Raw genomic sequence first — 16,000 nt, 5'->3', positions numbered from 1 at the left:
TTTTATTACTAGCAGTTATTTTATATTATTAGTTCCGCCGGTATGGTTTGTGAGTTAGAAATCACTCAAGCACTCATAGATCTCGCACAAACCATCATAGAAAGTTTACACAATTAAAACAAGAAGGAGACACACAAAATTGGTAACCCAGTTCGGCGTCCACTCGCTTACGTCTGGGGGGCCAAGCCCGGAGATAAACAATCCACTAAAAGAGGTAAGAATACATGAGTACAAACACTTGTCACTCACTCACTCACTCAACAATGAAGATCACTACCCTCTCTAGATTGTTTGGTGCTCACACACTCTCCTCCAAGAGTCACTCAAGAGTCACACCTTACAATCTACGAAGCAAGGTAACTTATATAGACGCCTCAACGTCCCAAATATAGCACATACCTCTTTTAGAATCTCCACTGGCTACTAATTTAAAAACCCTCGAAATTAGTCATTGCAACTCCTGTTGTAACATGAATTGCAACATGGTCCCCGATCACGACTTAGCGAGTTCGTTACGCTATGCGGACGACCTCAAGACCCATCAACCTCCCGGTCATGCTTGAGTCCGAGTCGATGCAGCCCAAATCTCCCGATCCCGATCGCCGAACTAGCCTACCTCCTCGGCTCCTCATCACGCAGTCCCCTCGCAAGGGCGCACGTCCTGTGCGTCTTCCATGAAACTTGACAAACTTAGTCTTCAATCCACCTAAATTTGGTCTTCAAAGATTCTCCAAACTTGGTCTTCAATTCACCCAAGTTTGGTCCTCAAATCTTGCCGTTAATAGACTTCAATGATTCTCATCAAGGATTCTTCAAATCATATCTTCATTCACACCATGAATAGATCTTTTCTTAATTAAGCTCCACCATATTTAGTCTTCAATCATATCTCTCTAAATATGGTCTTGATATGATCTTGTCTTCAAAATGTAATGCATTGCCAAAAATAACTCCACCAAAATCTTCAAGATATTTGGCTTGCACTCCAAGTCTCCATGTCATGTTAACATGCTTGCCACGTCATCAATTATGCCTTGTCACCATGGTTGCCACGTCATCTGCCTTGGTGTCAAATCATGCCAATTTAAATAGTGCGGTTGCACTAACATATATGAATCGAGAGAGTCTTATTAAAGTAATTTTTTTTGAATTATTTTTAATTTTGTTTAAAGGGAATAATAATTTTTATTTGTGAAATTAGTAGCATTCAAACAAATTTTAGCATGCTTCATCTTCAGTATTTGTGTAAGGTTTTATAAAATTTAAGTATATGTTGAAAAAATGTATTGATGGAATTATTGTTTAAGTTAAAAGATCATACCACAAAACGAATTAAAAGCTCAACAATAAGTTATTCCACTTTTTTTTAGATCTAATAGGATTTAATGTAATATAACAAAAAATAGAAGTAAAGATAAAGGAGATACTATGGTTTTTAGATATATGGGTTTTTTTTTATATTAATAATGAGGAAGTACCGTAGAGAAAAGGAATTATAAGTGTTTTAAAAATTAAAATCTCTTCTTGTCTATATATAAATATGTTTAAATTATTTTTATAATTCCATAATTTGTTTAATTTATATTGTTGTGCTTTTTATAATCTTTATAGTTACTCTTGGGTGCAAGTTAAAATATGAAAAAAAAAACTAAACCATCTTCTATGAACTAATTATAACTATAGTACGAAAAACTTTTATGGAGAGTTTATTTTTGCATCAAGTATTAATATAGAGATTTATTAATCATAACAAAATTTTAAGATAAATCATCATCATCATTATTATTATTATTATTATTATTATTATTGCATCGATGTTAGCCCTGTTTGCTGCATGTTTTTGTGATTCCATTATTGGTGGTAAGAAAATTCATATTTTAACGATGATACTGGCGATTGTGTCAAAAGGTTAAAGTTTTGCGATTGACAATTATATTGTTGCCAAATCTCACAATTTTTGCGATTGTGTCAAGCTCATAGTTTTTGCTATTAACAATCAATGTTGTTGGCAATAGCTCATAGTTTTGTGAGGGCATATTATGGTTGGTCGCAAAACCTCATTGTCTTTCCAACATGCATTGTTGTTGGTTGCAAAATATCATGTGCAACCAAAAAGTGATAGTCGCAAATGTTTAAAGGTTTTGCAATGATGTTAATTGTCATTGCGAAAGCTTATAGTTTTTGCGACGACCATCAATATTTGTTGCAAAAGCCCATTATTGTTGCGAGGGCATTATTGTTGGTCACAAAATATCGTAGTTTTTCCAACGGCATTTTGATTGGTTGCAAAAACACATTATTTTTGCGAGGAAATTTTGTTTGGTCGCAAACGCTCATACTTTTTTAGATGGATATTGTTCTTGGTTGCAAAAAAACATAGTATTTGCTACCAAAGTAAGTGATAGTCGCAAATGCTTATAGATTTTGCGATGACTTTTATTGTCGTCGCAAACGCTTATAGCTTTTTCGACTACAAATTATATTGGTAGCAAAAAAATACATTTTGCAAGAGTTGTTCGGAGCCGTAGCAAATATTTGGTCGCAAAAGGTCAATATTCTTGTAGTGAAATTTACATTTTGAAAATTTTATTTGCATATTTACATTAGAAAATACTGGTCCGGGTTTTATACAATATAAAATGGAAACAAAGACCTGCTTCTGCATATGAATATCTAATGAGCCCTTGTTCGTCATTCATGGACTACTAAATTAATCATTAATGAACAAGGTATTAATTATTAATGAGCAAGGTCATACCATTTATTTCCAAAAATAACTGATCAAATGAATCATTAATATCGGACATGAGCATGTCATTAATTTATTTATCCTCTGCACATGGTACCTGGGCTTTTTATCCAATTATATGCATGCATATATATATATATATATATATATATATATATATATATATATTTGATTGCATGCATGCGAGGATGTGAATGATACGTCCGAGTATTAGTCGCCTGATATATATAGTATATAGTATATAAATAATATTGTATTTGAATCATGACACTATAAAACTTCGTTTTTATTGTTCCTATGTCTTTACATTGATGTTTTTTATATCATCAGCACCACTTTATCTTGATAAGCTAACTTTTTCTATTTTTTAACTCTTTGTTTAATTTATTTTTTGGGGTTAAAAATGTTAGAACCAGAGCCGCATTAGGCCAGTTGTAGAACTGGGTCATACACAGCTCCTTGTACAACTAAGCAAGAACTCCTCGTTTTTTCACTTGCAAGAGTTTTACTCCCATATCAGTTATTAAGATTAATGTTCATGTGCTTATATATATATATATATATATATATATTGGAATCAATTACGTACCGGAGAGGCTGCATGCCCACGCATGGTGATGATCCCCCCTTTGGTGGGGTTGATTTGGGGAAAATAGTTTCAATCAAAGAAGGGGAAACAACGAAAAAGTGGCATTTTACGAAATTAATTGAAAGTTAATATTACTTTTAATAGTGTGGTGTTTATTTTAAAATAAGCGAAAAACTCCTGAAGTGGGAGGGAATGTGAGGGTCAATTTATATAAAATTTTATTTATTTATTTCTTTTAGTGAAAAAAAAATATTGAAGTGAGTTTAATTGAAAATCTAAAAATACTGAAGTAGAGGAAGTAACATTTCTTCCTTTACTTTAGGACAAATGAACATCTAAAGTGAGGAAAAATCAGTTCATCTTCCTCACCCCTTTCTCTAAATGATCACCTCTTAATTAGTTGATCTACTGTTCTTAATTTACTTTATATTTTTTTATTGTTGTCTTTGTTTTTTCTTTTTGTTTATCTCCCAAAAGCTATATCTTTAACCCCGTGAGATAGATTTAAAGCCCTCCGATCCATGCTTGATCTCTTTTTATTATTTGCTTCTAATCCTTAGCAATCATCACCATTATATGTTCATTGTGTTAGTTTGAATTTTATTCTGAATTAATTTCATGTTAATATTAATTTAATCTGGATTCAAAATGAATAAAGTGATACATGACTTTATCAAATGGAATTGTAAGTTAACTATAATTGGCACTTTGGATAATGATCTACTTCAATTTTAAATTGAGTTAATCCTTTGATGGTAAGGATTAAATATAATACAACATTAGGGGTCCCCAATCTGACGTTCTCGAGAATACCTAGCTCCATTGACGGGAGAGAATGTGATAGATTGAAAAAACCCTTGGTTTCTTCAAATACCGATATTAGTCCCTTAGTTTGTCTTGTCTGATTTGCTATGGCTAGAGATAAATGATCATTCTTCCTCTACATATTAATTACTTAATTAATGTGACGGATGGCCGCCCTCGGGCCCACATGCCACGTGGATGAATCATAGGCCTTCATTTGAAATAAAGTTGGCGCCACCCGTGGAGAACCCGAGGCACCGTGGTGCGCATGGGTCCCCCCCCTCCACTCATCTGTCATCCTGCCATTTCGCTGTCCCAAACAATGATCCCGCATCCACGTCCACGTGTCCAAATCTAAACCGTTTGTGTATCTCTCCCGGACGAACCCTGGATCGGTGACCAGTAAAAGAAAGAATTATTAAGGACGGGTAGCTTCCAGGAGACAATATATAACAGTATACATGTGACATGTATAAATTGCGGAAGTCTGACATATAAGTATGTATAAAATGGCATATAATAACTATACGACCCGTTACAGGAATCGAAACAATTACAATGAAAAGTATGAAAGTTACTACAACCGACGTCGGCATCCATACAGACAGACATATCACTATCAACCACTGGATCATGGATTGAGTAAACGAAGCAATAATCGGAAGGCGCAAAGGGCGAAAAGGAAAACGAAATATGTTAGTGAAGAAACAAAATGTGGACCAGATGGCATCAAGGCAGGTACGATGGCATCGACCTACATAACATTACCTATAAATGTCGTATACCGTACTCTGATTAAATTTCTAACACATTAATCTCCCAAACTTGTCATCTCTCTTATGATTTCTTTGCTTCATATGCTTAGTGATACTTTGTGTTATGCTACCTATATAAATATGCGATAAGTCTCCAACTAGGCCAGGGTATACCCTAACAACATAAAGCAGATAGCAGTGCTTAGCACGCCTCTACTCCCAAATTAACCTGGAATTCCTTTCTCCATTTAATTAATCTAATTCAATTTGCTAATTGTATAATATATAGAATCATTACGTACAAAGAAAAGTTAACTTTTATGATCCTAATACTAAATATTTTTTAAGTATATAATGGAATAAAAAGTTATATCCACGCCATATATATATCCTTAATTAGCATATGCACGGTTGAGGATCAAGCAACTTAATTAATTGTTCTCGTGCTCTTAATTTTCCTCCATTGCACTCTGTAGAGTCCCATCACCATGTGAAGTAATTAAGTTTGAAGGCGTAGTGGTTATAATTTACAAATGCCCAAACGTGGCTTGTTAATTATGTGTTTTCTTGAGAAAATTGCATCATTTTTTTTTCATGCATCATATTAGTTGCATGCAATCAAATGTCAAAACGTAGTACGTGTACATTTTCAGGATGCATTGAAATTCTTCAATACTTAAAATTTTGAAGAGTCCGTGCTGCTGGTACAAGAATTTGACAGCATGGGAAAATTCAACTTTGATTTGCTATCTCCGGTATACACAGAGGTAGACTTGTTTATGGGCCGGGCCGGTCCGAGTTCAGGCTGAGCTTTATCTATAATTATTAAAATTTAAACTTGTCTAAGCCCAGTCCGACCAGAAAATTTGGGCCTTAACCCTTGCCAGAACCCACCCAAATTTAATGACCTCTATCAATGGTCCGCCCAAGCCTGACCAAATAGGTTTTTCATCAAATAATATATAACTTATAAAAAAAACTTAACAATAATATTAATATGTGAATATAACCAAATATTATTTAACAAATCACTTAAAAATTAAAATACCAAATGCAAATATTTATACAATTATAACAACTAAAATTCAAACCATTATAATCAATGACAATCAATAATAAATATGTATTATATAAATATATACAAAACTAATTAACAAATAATCAATAGAAATTCAAACCATTATATATATAAGTATATACAAAATTAATTAATAGATATATTTTATAATTCGGGCCGGGTCGGGCTTTTAACAATGAAAATCAAACTCGGCCCATTTTTAAAATGGACTTCTTTTTTTGTTCAAGGCCCACACATCGGGCTCTATATATTTGTCCAAGCTCTCCCATTTTTCAGGCGGGCCTTTGGGCTTGGGCGGATAGCCCGGCCCTTGGACAGGTCTACACGTACATAGGCCCCTTTTAACTACTCTACAAAAATTGAAAAATCTAGTTAATATAGTTAAAAACATTTACTATGTCAATAATCTGTGTTTCCTCTTTTACTCTTCAAAGTATATTGAGACCCATTATTTTTAATTTTTTTAACTAAGTAATTACTTCACTTAAAAATAATGACTTTGAGATTTAATTTTTCAAATCGCAATTTCATATTTGAAATTTAATTTTCTAGCATTTAGCATCAAAATTTTCTAAATGCTTTTCTAAGGGTGGGAGAATATCGGCCATTCAAAATGGTTTTCCAAAGTGAATGAGAGTTGAGTCTTCAAGGCTTAACCAAAAAAAAAAAAACCAAAGATGCTTGTATTTTTTTCCATAACTAAGAGAGAGTGTAATTATTATGTATTTAATTAAAAAAATGTTGAGTAATTAAGAATATTTTGGTAAAATAAATAATTAATGCATTAAATAATTTAGGGAGGGCCTTGTAAAAAAACCAACACCCACTCTTTCAAAGTTCCTATATATATACTTTATATATATATAGAACCAGAAATAGTAATTAATTTTTGATAAAAATAGATAAATTATAAATCTATTAAAAATAAAGAACGACAACAAATAAACAAGTACAACTAGTACAACAGAAAATAAATAATGAAGTCACAAAGGAGTCCGTCACCAAAGGTGATAAACTCCTAAAAAACGACAAAATCAATAGACACACAAAGAAAAGAAGAAGAGGGGAAAAATACACTTGAGCAGAAAGAGTCCACCATGTAATAATTAATTTGCATCCGATGATCCGAAGACTATGGAAATGCCTTCTTATGTATAATAATTACATCTTAGTGTGCCACTGAATGCATGCCTGACATTGTGTGATTAATGAATAGGTGGACTGTGCACGTTAATTTGGAGATACCCAAATTATATCAGGTCCTGATCATGGGCACAACAAGGCTTGCGTTCATGCACATTTATGATGTGTGTGAAAGCATGCATGCAAATATATATTTTCATTGAAAATTTAAAATATTGTATTTCCATTAATTTTGGCCACGGAATAAAATATTGAAAAAAATTACTCTTATACTTCATAAAAATGGCCAGTCGCTAGTATATTATAGTGAAATCTTCCCATATAAAAATCTCTTTTCCTCTCAAAAGATGCATGAAGAAAAATTAAGATATAAGGTAAGAGTAGTTTAGTCTTGATGTATGATTTATTAAATTAGAGAATAGCAATTTTTTTTCCTCATGAATCTATTAGAAAATATGGTTTTTACGACTGTGTATATTAGCGATGTTCTATTGTTTAGGCATATATTAAACTAATTATATTTTTAGGAAAGAATATAGAAATAAACCAATAGAATCTTACACAACCTTATTATATAACATATTCTTCTTTCAACTAAACTCTGAGGAATAGAGGTCTATATTTTTGCATTCATATTATTCTACCCACTGATATTAATTTCATAAATTTGCTCCTGCATGCATGCGAACCATATATGAGATCAAGCATGCAAATATAGACGGAATATTTAGAGGGAATTCAAAGTTACTCCTTCCGTAATTGATTACCTATATTTTATAAAAAAAAATTTCATTACTTTTCAAAGCTATCTATATTTAAAACTTTATTAAGTGGAGTATATGATTTAATACTTACTTAATTGTGATTTATTAAAAATTGAACAAGTATATTAAATTAAAAGATAAATTTTAGAAAAAATTATTTAATGCTGCACAAAATTTCAAATGTGACAAGTAAAAGAACAAATAAGAGCTCTAAACAATGACAAATAAAAAGAGGCGGAAGGAGTATTTTTTTTATATATACATTTATATTCATATTAAAATTTAAAATTATTTCATTCGGTAGGTAAAATTCAGCCTCTAAGAATATATATAAATATATGTGTTATTTAATTAAAAAATACATAAAAAAATAAAAATAAATAAAATTTTAACAAAATAGATAAATAAACTTTAAGATCTTAATGTACACATTGCTAAATATGTTTATATTATTAATAAGTTAATTTTCTCTTCTTTTTACCTCTTTATTAAATTTATATCTATTAGTAAATTTAATTTTTATTAAAGTTATGGATTTCACTGGGTGTAGAGAGTGCTTTTCTCGTCCTCACTACAATATAATGTCTAGCGAGGGTGGAGAAAACGGATCCCCTGCAAAAAAGCGAATGTCCGTAGAGCCCATCCTATGCCCATTTTTACTCCCAAAGAAGCTTGCCTTTCCCCCACCCAAGTTTGATTTCTGTATCCACTATTGTGTGCATGCAATGAAGAATGCAAGACTTACATGAGTGCATGAGTGCGTGCGTGCGTGCGTGCCTGAGAATGCACACATTGTGATCAAGCTAGCACATCCAAACGCGAGTGCACTCAAGACATACGTTCTAACAAGGTTAATTTGCTGACAATGATAGGGATGAGCATGCATGTGCCTGTATATAAAACATGATTTATTAAGTTCAAGTATACACGCATGAAAGTCATTGGATAGATACATAACTATACATGTAGTACCCATGGGCCTGTATATATGCTCAAGTACGATGAGACGCAAGCTAAGTATGCGAGTACATACTTGTAATGGAATGTACGACGTGGATCCATCGTGCATGCAATCTAATATTTGTTTAATTACGTGTACAAATTAACCGCGTGGACTACTTTGACTGACTAATATAAATAATATGATTTTCATCAATATATATAAATGTTTAATTATATATATATATATATATATATATATATATATATATAATATGATTGCATTTCTATAATCTAAGTATACAGGTAGCTAATAAATTTGTAAGGATCAAAGATCAACTGCCAACATGGTTGGATCATTAATCATTATATATAATTAAGTCAAGGTGGTTCCTGTGATTTTATCAAGATAAAAATTATACTTTTGCTAAAATTATACACTGCACTCAATCACAATGGATGGTTGAGGCACTTTGGTTTCCATGCTCTTTCCCCATAGAACACTGTAGAGTCCTGCCACCATAGAAATCCCACCTAATGCACTGAAACCATTATTAAAGATGTTAACGAAGTTGCTAAATATTATTAACAAGTTGAAACACAAATGGTGCACTATACTTTTACCTTCCCATATTTATTTGTTCACCTAAGATGAATGACGAGCCTATCATGGTGAAAACAAAGGACAATGGTGTTGATATGGCTAGAAAGACAGGGCCCTTCTTGTCAACACACCAGGCTTGCAAGTAGTAGGATAAACCGGTGACAGCTACTGCCTGCATGCATGCATCAGCTACTCTTAGTTAAGATGTTGATCTATTGTATATAACTTAGTAAACTTGCCTTAATTAATCACACAAGTAAAACTAGAATCAAAATCGATTACAGAGTATCCAATTGCGAGCAATCCCATGTCCCAGTGCAACTTCCATTTGGTAAAGTCTCTTTCGAACATGATGGCAATAACAAATGATTGGATGGTGCTGAATATGCAGACATAGGTTGTGAAGTGTAGCTTTGACTGGAGTTCCTTCAGCAATGTCCCCTGCTTAATTAAAAATATAGTAGTTACAGATATATATATATATATATATATATATATATATATATATATATATAGGCAACTCGATCTAAAGTTGAAAATTTTTTAATTACCTGGCAGATAAACCACAGTGAACAGATTACACAGGACAAGACCACTAGGAAGGAGCCTTTTATCCAGGTGGTGATAGAGTGGTTAGACTCATGGTTGGAGTTTCCTTCATGGTTGTTGAGTTGAATGTGGTGGTGGTTCAATGAGCTCAACTGGGGGCCTTTATATAGAGCAATTATCAGTATTCCAGTCACACAGAATAGTATTCCTAGAAGCTTAACTATGCCTGATCTGCTCTTCAGCTTCAAAGTTTCCATCCTGCAGGGAAAAAAGTTTATGTAATAATTAATAATCTTCACATGATAGAATATTTCCTTGATATCTGGTGATATTTTTAATTAACTTCTCATGGAGGTGTATATATATACATACATACCTGAGGAAAACAGCAAAAATGAAGGTGAATACAGGGAGGGAGTTTGAAATGGCAGAAGTTGCTGTTGCTGATATGTAGCTCAATCCAATGTAATAGATGGCATAAAAAATTGAAATCCTGTGAAATTAATCAGAGGAATTAATTAATGCACTCCCACCATTGAAAATCATCAGATAAAAGATAAATAAATGGTCATGCAGCATGATTAAACATACCCCATCAAGACAAGCATGAACGTCTTAAACAATAACATGAATGAAAGTGCAGGTGACTGAGCTTTTCTCCTAAAAAATAAAGAAACACAAATAAGAAGAAGAAGAAGAAGAAGAAGAAGAAGAAAAGTGATCCATTGATACCTCAAAAAAATCATTGCTATAGGAGCTAACAAGAAAGTGCCAAAAGCATGTCGGTAAAAAATGAAAACTAAAGGATTCAAACCAAAGGTTAAAGCTGCTTTGGTTATTATGAACATCCCAGCATCTATTAGTTGGACTAGAATCACAACAGCATAAGGCCTCACTCCATCCATGATAAATCCCAAGCAACCTCAAGAGCAAACAACACTTATTTTCTACTGTATGGAATGGCATTTTTGTTAGGTATTTATAGCATATATATTTAAGAGCAAAATTTGCTGCTTGCAATGCTGAGCTAATCAAGAATGAATTTGGACAAACTTGAAGAACTGTAGTACAATGCTTTGTGGTTTGATCGTTGTTATTTCACATGTGACATACGAGGTAGGGTTCAGTGATATTTCATTATAGTATGGGAGTCAAATGCCTTTCAGAAAACCTAAAGCATATGTCTATTTAGTTCATGGATCAAAGTACACAACTTGATGGTTTATATGGTAGTAAAAAATCTTTGAAATTTGATTAATTAACTGACTAAAGTTTAGTACTGTTTAGATACAATTGAGAAATCCAAAAAAATAGACTTTTGCTTAATAAAAGCATATGTCAAAATTTTAATTTGCCATTTAAAAAATATTTATTCTTTTAAAAAATTGCAATGATAATATTTTTTAATAAAATAGATAAATCATATTTATTGTAAAGAGAGTGATAGTGATGAGACTCATGTTAATTTTTTTAAAAGTTGCCAAGAAGCATAAATTACTATGTTAGTAATGTAAAATAAAGAATTAATATGCATAATAAAGGAATCATGGGCTATCCCACACAAATAATTGCCGATGTTTGTAATTGAGAGGTCTCAAGTTTAAACCTCTCAAATTACAATTCACTTTTTTGGATCCCCTGTTACAGGGTGTATCTCCGTATTCACTTATCGACTTTGTCAAAAAAAAAAAATTCATAATTTATAGCTTGCCTTTAAAGGAAATAAATGTTTTTATAATATAAATTAAAAAAAATGTTTCGATGGCCATATTTTCAAACTATATCATTTTTAAAAGATTAGATAATTAAATATTTTTATTATATATATAGTATCACACATTTGTGTACTGTATATATAATTTGTGAAAATTTTTAACAAACTGGCATTGCAATATGACCACACCATCCCTATTATTTCTTAAAAAATGAATACATTTTTTGTAAAAAGTATGTACTAGCAGAAGTATAATAAGACATTATTTAATTAATGGGGCCTGACTTATCAACACCATATAAGCCTAAGCAATGGATTAAATTACAATATTTGAAGATACAGTTGAGAATACAATAAAAAAGGACATTTACATGACAAAAGCATATATCAATTTTTAATTATATTTATTTTAAAAAATTACACAATATTAAAATGATGGGATTCATGCCGATCCCTTTAAAAGTTGCTGAGGAGACAAGGAAGGAAATTAAAATAAAATAAAATAAAAACTTTTATTATTATTATTATTATTATTATTATTATTATTATTATTAAGTTGTTGAGATGCATAAATTACCGCGCTAATAATGTTAAAACGTAAACATGCAGAGAAAAAAAAGTCACCCCTTAGCATGCATTTAAGAAATATTTTTTAAAAAAAAATAGAAAATGATGCAACAGTGGGCCAAAACCATATCATTTTAAGATATATATGTACGCACACTATGCCACATTTGTTTACCATATCTCATTTTAAAAATGTATATAATTTTTCAAAAATTGAAAAATAAAAAAAATAAAAAATGGCGTGGCAATATGGCGCCCACATCCTCTATTATTTCTTTTTTGAAAAATGAATATATTTTTAAAAAGTACATATTAGCAAAAGTAATTAGGCATTAATAGAAATGGACTTATCAATAATGTATAGGCGCAACTAATCAATTAAAGTACGGTACTTTTTTTTTTTAAAAAAAATGGCATTTGTTTCAAAATTCTCGTGGATTAACAAAGAAAATCATCATCCAGCTTATAGAGAGGGGAAGGGCCCAGAAAATATCGGCGCGGCCCGGCCCGGCCGGCCCGGACACTCCGTCTACAATTTAAACACTCAACCAAATTTATTTATTTTTAGCTAACTTGCTAAATTTATAAATAAAAACACGTTTTAAAAAAATAAATTTTTCCCCATTTTTTTTCAATATATATAGTGTTCTTTTCATTTCATTATTTTACATTTAGTATCATTTTATAATTATTTATTATTTTCTTGGTTTACAAATGTGATTAAAGGCTTGTTAAAATTAACAACAAAAAACTTGGATAAAAATTGCAACAATTAGTGACATTGATAATATAATGAGTACAACAATGGCTCCCAAATCCAATTAAAAGTTAGAATTTGATGCCGGATTAAGTGTAAGCCTTTCATATTTTCTTAAATTTAAAAAGTTTTTTCAATTCTTCTTATAAAATTAAGAATTATTTTTATTTTTTTAAATATATTTATTTTTAAAAACTTATTTGTGGTTTTCTTTTTTATTATTATTTTTGAAAAATACAGAAACAATGAAGTGTGGATCACCTGGTTAAAAGTTCCGAAGGTGAAGCCTTTGATCCTAGATTCAATCCTAAAATAACACAATGAGTCATAAAATGAGTTGGGCCAGGTCTAGATTATTGTAAAGTGACCTGTACTCCTGCTTATACATTGATTATTTCATAGAAAAATAAATAAAGGTAAATTCAAAGATAAGCTAAATAAGACAAAAATTAAGTGAGTATAAGAAAGAAAAAAGAATGACTGGAGTAATAAAATACTAGTGTTCCTAATATTCTAGTCTTTTGTAACGGCGTCAAAAACTAAATGTTAATTTTACTAAGTTGCCAACAAGTGCATTAGTCATATCAAGTCATACAGTGTGTTTACAAGTAATAAGATGTCGATCTCAGGAAGACATAAATTACTAATACTAACTCTTTTCCTATTATGTGGCCTACGGTGAATTAGATTGTTAAATCTAAATTAAACAAAATTAAACTAAACTAAGTGATCAAGGGCTAAAGGTCCACAATGTCACCCCGTCTTCTCTGTTGTAATGGATGCAACTCCTAACCAATAAGGCTATCTTTATTGCTAATTAGGTAACTAAACAACTAAACTAAACGAAATATATAATAACTCACTAAAAATAACAACTGGAAAAATGACAAAGAATATATATATATATATAATATGTGTACAATAAATGGATTCCAATTGTGGTTATAACCACTACAAGGCAAAACTCAAAAATAAATTAAAGAACACTACACATCAGGGCCAACTACTTTAACACTTCCTACACTCTCACCAGCTGACTACTAGGCCTCTTGCTCCAACAGCTAAGCTGAAATTCAGTTGGTTGGTAGTGATCATTTAATTTAAAAACATAAATAATATTAATAAGAAGTAGAAGAAACTTCAAGTACGAACTTGTATAAACTTATTTTTCTATTTGAGTGTAATATGCTCAAAATGTAGTGGTGTGAAAACTGATAAAACTTGTAACCAACACAATAAGCATTTCAGGCACTTGTACACAGAAATTAACCAAGTCTTGTAGACACCCAATCTCAACACCTCTAGTCATATCCTAATAACTGATAGTTGTAAAATGATCAGCTGATAAGATGATATCTAATTGTAAAGGAAGTGATTGTCAAAATTCTCTCTGGAAACGCCCAATCTTAAGAGACGAGTGATTGTCAAAATTCTCTCTGGAAACACCAGCATTCAATCGCTTCATCTTTTGCACTACCCTGATCGATTAAACAACGATCAATGCGAGAACATCACCCCGTTCGGAGACCATTTCATTCTCACTCTCTTCACGACTAGAGCGACTCTTTTTCATAGTTAAAAAAATCGGATCACCCTCTCTACCAAACACGGCCCTACCGTCGACCGCTCCCATCGGACCCGAATTTGGTTCGCATGCCGTCGCCACGGGAATTATAAGTCGGATCAGATTATCTAATCTCCCTTTCCATTCTCTGGGCCCGGATTCAATTGTGGAGGTTACGAAGCCCCTCGGAGACCTTATTTTCGTTCAAAAGGATGCAGATGTCTCCCTTGAATTCATGAGAGCCCTAGTGAGACTCAAATCTCCCACTCGTTTCCCTATTGAGATGATCGTCGATGTGGGAGTAAGAAGCTTCAAAGTTCGACTCGAAGATGATGGCAAACCGATTATTCGTTCAAAGTTGATTCACGGCTCGGCTTCTGTGAAGAATCCAGTCGCGTCCTCCTCTTCCCGACCACCGGAACCTCCGGGAAACTCGCAACCAACCGACAGAGCTCGGGACGGCCTTTCCTTGGTCAAGGAAAGCCGGAGCTCGGCGAGCTATTCAGCAGCGAGTCCCAGATTCCTTTGGTTTCTCGTGGGAGAAACAAGGAAGGGGACGTCTTTGCTCATGCACAATGCTCACGTGGAGAAGGGAGCTCACAGCGGCCACTCGTTTGCCTCGAGATCGACTTTCTTCGGATCATATTGGAGGCTTGTTGGTGGCTGGCTCGTCTCGGGATCCATCTCACTCTGATTCCTTTAATAATTCAAAATCAAACCGATCCCTAGGCAACCAAATTCCATCCTTGGTCTTCCAAGATCTTTCAGCTTCTCGGGATCCGGTTGCACCCGAATTCAAAGATGATCTATCAGCAGCGTTGGGTTCGCCTCGAGATGGGTCTGATTCTTTAAACACCTTAATTGATTCAAATCAATCAACCCATTCTCACTCGAGCCCAATTATACAAAATCCGAATCCGGATTTGCCTCCTAATTCGGCACCTATTCAAACCACTTCTTTATCAGATCCTTCAATTAAAATCAAAGGCAAGGAAATTGTTATTCCAATGGAGATTGATTCCAATAACACAGATGTATTACCTACACATCTTAAATCTTTACCCCCGAATATTCCTATTCCTGATGGATATAATTGGATCTTTGTTCATGGTGGTTGGACCCTGGTCCCTACCATTAATTCAGAGAAATTCTATTCTCAAGATCCTAACCCACCTGTCACTCCCCTAGATCATTCCGATGATGAGCTGCTCGACTGGGGGGATGATGATGACATTCCTATTGATGGGATTGCAGATGATGAAATTATTTTCAACGAGGAGAATTTACATCAGTTGGAATCTGAAATTCTCCCGGATGACATGATTTCTAATATCGCCCCTGTTCATGGGAATTCTCCTATCAGGGATATGGGTCGTAATTCAGACACTATTGGAATAGAAACTCATGACACCCTGCCTAAGGAG

At 32.9% G+C, this 16,000-nt stretch overlaps 1 protein-coding gene across 1 annotated transcript; it reads right to left on the bottom strand.

Annotated features, from left to right (window-relative positions):
• Window positions 1-9,216: 9,216 nt before the first annotated feature.
• LOC120270726 (WAT1-related protein At5g64700-like) lies at window positions 9,217-10,879 on the bottom strand. Its single transcript, XM_039277799.1, has 7 exons — window positions 10,707-10,879; window positions 10,566-10,634; window positions 10,351-10,467; window positions 9,977-10,232; window positions 9,708-9,866; window positions 9,446-9,597; window positions 9,217-9,363 (listed from the first exon to the last, which is right to left on the bottom strand). The coding sequence occupies exons 1-7, from the start codon at window positions 10,877-10,879 to the stop codon at window positions 9,255-9,257; spliced, it is 1,035 nt and encodes a 344-aa protein (XP_039133733.1). The 3' UTR covers window positions 9,217-9,254.
• Window positions 10,880-16,000: the final 5,121 nt, after the last annotated feature.

The sequence above is a fragment of the Dioscorea cayenensis genome, chromosome 10 (genome assembly GCF_009730915.1).
Source record: "Dioscorea cayenensis subsp. rotundata cultivar TDr96_F1 chromosome 10, TDr96_F1_v2_PseudoChromosome.rev07_lg8_w22 25.fasta, whole genome shotgun sequence".
Taxonomy (NCBI): domain Eukaryota; kingdom Viridiplantae; phylum Streptophyta; class Magnoliopsida; order Dioscoreales; family Dioscoreaceae; genus Dioscorea; species Dioscorea cayenensis.
Note: the sequence above shows the minus strand (reverse complement) of the source record. Positions and strands in the feature narration are given on the sequence as shown.

Bases quoted from the DNA above. Each gene is read 5' to 3' on its own strand.
- LOC120270726 (XM_039277799.1), bottom strand. From the start codon at position 10,879: ATGGATGGAGTGAGGCCTTATGCTGTTGTGATTCTAGTCCAACTAATA. The intron at 10,468-10,565 runs GTATGTTTAATC...TTAATTTCACAG, and splicing joins TTCATGCTTGTCTTGATGGG to GATTTCAATTTTTTATGCCA. The intron at 9,364-9,445 runs GTAAAAGTATAG...TAATGGTTTCAG, and splicing joins GAACAAATAAATATGGGAAG to TGCATTAGGTGGGATTTCTA.